The 7,068-nt window shown below is 36.3% G+C and overlaps 1 protein-coding gene across 1 annotated transcript; it reads right to left on the bottom strand.

Moving 5' to 3' along the window:
- Positions 5,988–6,866, bottom strand: LOC109330901 (uncharacterized mitochondrial protein AtMg00810-like). Its single transcript, XM_019565169.1, has one exon. It carries the CDS (start codon positions 6,864–6,866, stop codon positions 5,988–5,990), a length of 879 nt encoding a protein of 292 aa, XP_019420714.1.

Raw genomic sequence — 7,068 nt, 5'->3', positions numbered from 1 at the left:
ATATCATTTGCGACATTGGCTAGTCGCTACCACCATCAGTGATGGCAATATGGGCATTATCTATGGTTTGGTCTGTATCACCTGCAAAAAATATGGACATGACATCATATTTTTGTCTATTAGTGTATATTGCCAGGCCCACTTTGCCCGTTTTATTTGCAGCATTTTTTGCGGGCTCCGCTAGCATCATGTAGCCCAAATTTGTAGGCCCAACTGCCAACTCCATTGAACAATTCACAGTTTCACACTTTCACCTCACCCCTCTCCCACTATTACACACACTCACCGTCACACACTCACACTTCCATTCAAAGTTTGAAGCTTCCCCATCACCACTCATCTCAATTCTCAACTCAACAAACCAATTTTTATAACAGTTATCACAGTGTCACTATTACAGTTTGAACTGCTAAAAAGGCACAACATAATAAACTAGTAAAAAGGCACAATATAACAAATTTTTATAGAAACAACAGTTATCAAATACTTAAAATTAATTCAAACTGTTATACTAACACTAAAAATGTTGTCAGCATGTTAGAACCTTAGATTTCACGATGTTAGTATTGAATTATTGATTCACAGGCCACAGTTCCCTTCTACTTACATTTTATTGAGCCAAAGTTTCTTTAGTGTAAACAGGGAAATGCCCGTGGGCCGCCTATATGTTCGTTTGCCTATTTTAAAATAGGCAAAACATATGATTTTGTCCATTAAGTTTTTGCGGGCATGCCCACGCCCGCATAAGTTTTGCGAACATAATACGGACGAAACGAGTCGGGTGGCTCATTTTGCCATTTCTGACTACCATCAACCCTCAAGTTGGATGGTGTAGAGAACACAAGCCCAACTTGGACACAAAGGCTTTGAAGGAAGCAGGGGGTAATGGTCTGGTAAATGCATCATCCAACTGGTTAGCAGAGGCAATGGGAAAGAGATGAAGCAATCCTTTCTAAATCTTCTCACGAATCACATGGCAATCAACCTCAATGTGATTGGATCTCTCATGGAAAACAGGATTGTGAGGCAAATAAATGGTTAATTTGTTATCACAGTAAACCGAGGCAGGATTGAGTAGAGGAATTTGCAGGTTTGCAAATAAGTAATCGAGTCATTGCAATTCACAAGCCAAACTGTCCAATGCTCTATACTCAGCCTCTAAAGATGACTTGTTAACTGTGTTCTGCTTCTTGGACTTCCAAGAGATGAGGGAAGATCCAAGAAAAATGCAAAAACCTAAAATGGATTTTCTAGTATCCAAACATCAAGCCCAGTCTCAATCAACAAAACCAACAAGTTTGAGTGTGAAAACAGAAGAGAAAAAAAGACCTTGGGCATAAGAAGATTTCAGATAGTGAAGGACTTTAAGAGTTGTCTTGTAGTGCGCATCTATAGGTTTACACATAAATAAACTCAGTTGTTGTACTACGTAAGCAATGTTAGGCTTAGAAATGGTAAGGTAGAGTAGTCTTCCAACAAGCCTTCTATAACGTAGACATCAGAGAAGGGAGTGCATTGCTCAATCTGCAACTTGAGAGAAAGATCAAGGAGAATATGAGAAGGCTTAGCAGCCAAGGATCCTAAATCTTCAAGGAGAGACAATGCATACTTTCTCTGATTCAAGTGTATGTCATCCTTAGTTCTAGCAATTTCTAGGCCTAAGAAAAATCTTAGAGTACCTAAGTCTTTGATTTTGAATGTGTGATCAAGAAATTGCTTGACATGAAGAATTTCATCAAGACTATCTCTAGTTAACACCATGCCATCCACATATATCAGTATGGCAGTAAAAGAATGAGGATTGGATTTAGTAAAGAGAGCTTGATATGCTTTGGAGTGGTCATAGCCCAAGGAAATCAAGGCATAGAATAAGGTGGTATGCCACTCTCTACTAGCATGCTTCAAACCATATAGGTACTTGTGCAACTTGCAACCATGATGTGGATCATCAAGAACAAGTCCAGGAGGAGGAGTCATGTAGATCTCTTCATACAAATCTCCATACAGAAATGCATTATTTACATCTAGTTGTTCCAAAAACCAACCCTTGATGGCTGCCTATGCTAAAACAGTTCTAACAGTGATAATTTTGACCACTTGGGAAAATGTATCAAAGAAATCCGCACATTCTAACTGAGTATAGCCCTTTGCAACCAACCTAGCCTTGTGTCTCTCAAGGGTGCCATCAACATGAATAGGGTTGGCAATGAACCGAACTAACTCAGTATTCGTTCGAAACTCGATTCGTTATTTAGCTCGATAAACTTGGTTCATGGAATTTTGAAGCAGGGGACTGGGAAGCCTATTAATGATGTGAACATTATGTTGTATAGAAAAGTTCCAAAGATTGGGGGTTAAAGAAGATTGGAAGAATATGGTTCTTGCAACATTGAGAATATGCTGATGTTTTCTTTCTACAACCCCATTCTGTTGAGGTGTATAGACACAAGACCTCTAATGAAGGATTCCTTTTGAAGAAAAGAAACCATTTACCAAGAACTCTACTTCATTATCACTCCTAATGGCTTTTAGTGTAGCATTAAACTGATTCTCAACTAGGGTGACAAAATTGATAATATGTTGTATGGTTTCACTCTTACTTTTTATCATGATTACCCAAGTGAATCTTGTGAAATCATCAACTAATGTGAGAAAGTAATTATGCCCAAAAATGGAAGCAGTGGAATAGGGACCTCATATATCAACATGCAACAATTGAAAACTTTTATTTGAATGAGTAGTACTATTACAAAAGGGTAATCTTTTCTGTTTGGAACTATGACATACATCACAAGGTATATTTTGTGTACTACAAACATGAATACAAGTAAATTGACTAGATAGAGTCTTCATATAAGAAGGTGATGCATGACCAAACCTTAGGTGCCAAAGATCAAAGGCACTGGTACAGATAGAATGAGAGATAAAGAGATAGAGACATGAGAATGCTTCTTGTGTAAGGGATTAAAACCATTGATGACAAACAAGCCTTGTTCTAAGCATGCTCTACCAATCACTTTCATGGTAGTGTTATGCATAATGACACAAGAATTAAGAGTGAAAATTATATGACAATTGTGTGACTTAACCAACTTAGCAACTGTCACTAGATTGACATGAAACTAAGGAACATATAACACATCAATTAGAGTGAGAGTCTGGGAAATGATGACTGCGCCACAGACAATTGTGGTAACTTTTTCTCCAGTAAGGTAATTGTTACAGGTGACATAAACCTTTGGTTGTTGAAACTATTCATATCACAAGCAATGTGATCAGTGGCTTCAGTACCTATCAACCAATCCACACACTTATTACATGTAGGTGAAGGCATAACAACATTTGTAGATGTTGTATGTTCAGTTTTGATAGAGTTCACCTTGCTAGTGTCAGCTCTATTCCTCTCAAGTAGATCCAGAATGGATCTAACTTGCTCATCAGTGACACCTTGGCTTCTATTCCCTTTGTCACCAACCAAATTCTCCTGGTTCTGATGGTGAATTCCATCCTGATCATATTCAATCTCCATAGGAAAGCTAGGAACATTGCTAGCAACATTGGCCACCTTGCCAGACTTATTGTAGTGATAACCAGGAGGATAGCCATGTTTCAGAAAACATGCGTCCATAGTGTGATTTGTCTTTTCACAATAAGTGTAGAATCTAGCACCATTTCCTCTACCATTATAAGACATTCTTCATTTTCCTCTGAAAGAATTATTTCCTCTCCCTCTATTACTATTGAGGCTTCTGAATTGTGAGCTTCCTTGAGATTGAATGGCTAAGGCCTTTAGGTCATGAAAAATTGGAACATTGAATTGCCTTTCTTGTTGAGTCAATATTGAGAACACGTTGCTAATTGAAGGGAGAGGTTATGTTAACATGATATAAGACCTAACTTATGAATATTGATAATTCAATCCCTTAAGAAACTGAATTACGTAGTCTTGGTCTCTATGCATCTTGACTAGATCAATTATGCCACAATCACAAGTAACAACACACTTGTGTCGTCCTATGGCTCATTAATTCTCATTTTCCTCCCAAAACACCTTTAATTGAGTGAAGTAATATGAAATGGATTGATTACCTTGATTCATTCTGTAAAACTCCTCTTGAAGCTTGCCTATACGAAAAACATCTTCCTGGGAGAACCTGTCATGAAGATCTTGTCAGGCTTCAATTGCATCATCAATCCAAAGGATGAATTTCACAATTTCATCTTCAATAGAATGTTGTAACCACGATAACACCATTGTGTTACACCTGATCCATTGTGCATTAAGAGGGTGAACTAGTGGTGGTTAAGGCAACGATTGATTTATGAGTCTCAACTTGTTCTTAGATTGCAAAGCTAATTTCATAGCTCGAGACCAAGAATGGTAGTTCTTACCATTTAGAAGAGGAGAAACTAGGATTAGAGCAGGACTTTCATTGGAGTGAAGAAAATAGGGATTAGAAGGATTGACATTGTAATCCTCGAAGCTCTGATTCGCCATTTCAAGAATCAATTGAAGAAATCGAAGAAATGCGGAATTGAATTGAAGAATTTGGAGAATTGAAGAAATTGAAGAATCGAAAAAATAAGAGAAGAAAAAGAAATCACAAACGAGATTTGCAGAGAATCTACAAAAATGTAGACGAATTAGAGCAAAATTTGCTATGATACCATCTTACAATCTAAAGAGAAAGAGAGAATGTGGAATTGATTCTCCATTGAATGAGAATGAAAAGTATGTCTATAAAGATACACAAACCTACTATGTATAGTAGGTAGTTAAGGCAATTAAATAACTTTCATCCAAAAAAGGAAATAATAAACTAAAAATATTCAATGGAAGGAATAAACTCGAATTATCCAAAACAGCAGACCAGTCTTACACTCATTATCACAATCAACTTTCATCAGCTAAATCGTAATTTGTGACGAGAACAACAACTACCATCCTTGTTGTTGCTAACACCACCATATGTGACCACAACATCAGTCATAACGACCTTGATAATGTCACCTCGAAAATTATCATTGCCTATTTACTACTCTTACGCCACTTCCTTAACTACTTTAGCACCCTACCTTAACTTACACGAAGTTGTTTATTTCGAAGGGAAATATTGGAATTTAATAAAAATTGTTTATATTGCCTAAGGAAATTAAGAGGATTTGCAAGAATAAATGCTATTTGTCCAAAGGAAGTAAGTATTTATATTATTGCAACACATCGTGTTTATGACATTTCTTGGGGTTACACGATGGTAGATCATTCACTTGGATTAATTGGATTATTCCTTTCTACTTTGCTTAAATAATACCATACTCTAATTGATTCCTCGAATATCCGAAGTTACAAACAATGATAATTTAAACTTGGAGGAATGATATATAACAAGTGAGCACATAAAATCACCTAGGAAATTAATTGTAACTGTAAAAAATAGAAGCCATAAGAAAGGAAGATGGAATGAATCATGAGTGAGAGAGAAGAGAAGAAGAGTAAAGTAAAGAAATGAAATATACTTTATTAATGAAATGTTAAAATGAAATATTAGATAAGATGATTATATATAGGTGTTGAAACTGAACCATAGTACTTAAACTGATTCAGTTTTATCCTAACAACTTTATAACTAATCATTCAACCGTAACAACAATATTATTCTATTATATCCCATTGAAGTTGAGAGTGCATAGACTAATCAGCATCCTGTATGATGATCTTGGACCCTGAGTTGATTTCTAAAAGTGATGAACTGATTGTTAGGAAGTGGTTTAGTCAAAACAACAGTAGTCTGAAATTCAGATGGTATGTGCTTCACAATAAGTGTCTTGTTTTGGATTTTCCCCCTTACAAAATATAAATCCAGCTCTATGTGTTTAGTTATGCTATGTAGAACAGGGTTGTGAGATATAGCCACTGTACTTAGATAGTCACAGAGTATATAAGGAGTGTTGAAGGGAACTTTGATTTCTTTAAGAAGTGATTCTATCTATATTAACTCTTGAGAAACCAAAGTAAGACTCCTATATTCAGCTTCAGTGCTTGATCTTGAAATAGTGTTCTGCTTTTTGGACCACCATGTAACAAGATTAGGACCAAGATATAAGCATGCACCAGATGTAGATTTTCTATCACGAATATCATAGGCCCAATCTGCATCACAGTATGCAACTAGAGAGAGAGCTGAGTTGTGAGTGGTTGTAATGATTGTTAGTCCCTTAGACTTTGTGCCTTGAAGGTGCCTTAGTATTCGTTTCACTAATGTCCAGTGAGAGTTTAAAGGTTTGTCTAAGAATTGACACACCTTATTGACACTGTAAGTAATATTTGGTCTAGTAATAGTAGCATATTGCAATGCTCCCACTATGGACCTATAAAATGTAGGATCTTCAAAGTAATCAGTACCATGCTTAGTTAACTTGCAATTACTAGCCATTGGTGTATTGATGGCTTTAGTAGAGGAAAGATTGGCTCTGTCAAGTAAGTCTCTAATGTACTTAGACTGAGATAAAAATAGAGAACCATCTTTCCTATGTTTGACCTCAATGCCCAAAAAATAATCCAGAGGACCTAATTGTTTGAAGGCAAATGTGCTACTAAGATCATTAATGACTTGTTGAACATGATGAGTTGATGACCTTGTGACAATTATATCATCCACATATACCAAAACAAAAAGCTGATGTTTCTCATAGGTTTGAAAGAAGAGAGAGTTATCACACTTGCTGACTTGAAAACCAAGTTTGATGAGAGAGCCTTTCAATCTTTCAAACCATTTCCTAGGAGCTTGTTTGAAACCATAGATAACTTTATTTAATATGCACACTAGAGTCTTGTCACTGCTTCGGAATCCAATAGGTTGAGTCATATATACCTCTTCATTTAAGAAACCATTGAGAAAGTCATTGTTAACATCTAGTTGCTCAATTGTCCAATGACGTGTAACAGCCAAGGTCAACAAGATTCTAATGTGACAGGTTTAACAATAGGAGAAAAGGTCTCATTATAATCAATCCCTTGTTTTTGATGAAAGCCATTTGCCATCAATCTAGCCTTGTACTTATTGATAT

Source organism: Lupinus angustifolius, chromosome LG17 (genome assembly GCF_001865875.1).
Source record: "Lupinus angustifolius cultivar Tanjil chromosome LG17, LupAngTanjil_v1.0, whole genome shotgun sequence".
Lineage (NCBI taxonomy): Eukaryota > Viridiplantae > Streptophyta > Magnoliopsida > Fabales > Fabaceae > Lupinus > Lupinus angustifolius.
This window is presented reverse-complemented; position numbering and strand designations above follow the sequence as displayed.

What these genes read in the sequence shown, in the direction of transcription:
- LOC109330901 (XM_019565169.1), bottom strand. Translation starts at nt 6,866, where the DNA reads ATGACTCAACCTATTGGATTCCGAAGCAGTGACAAGACTCTAGTGTGC.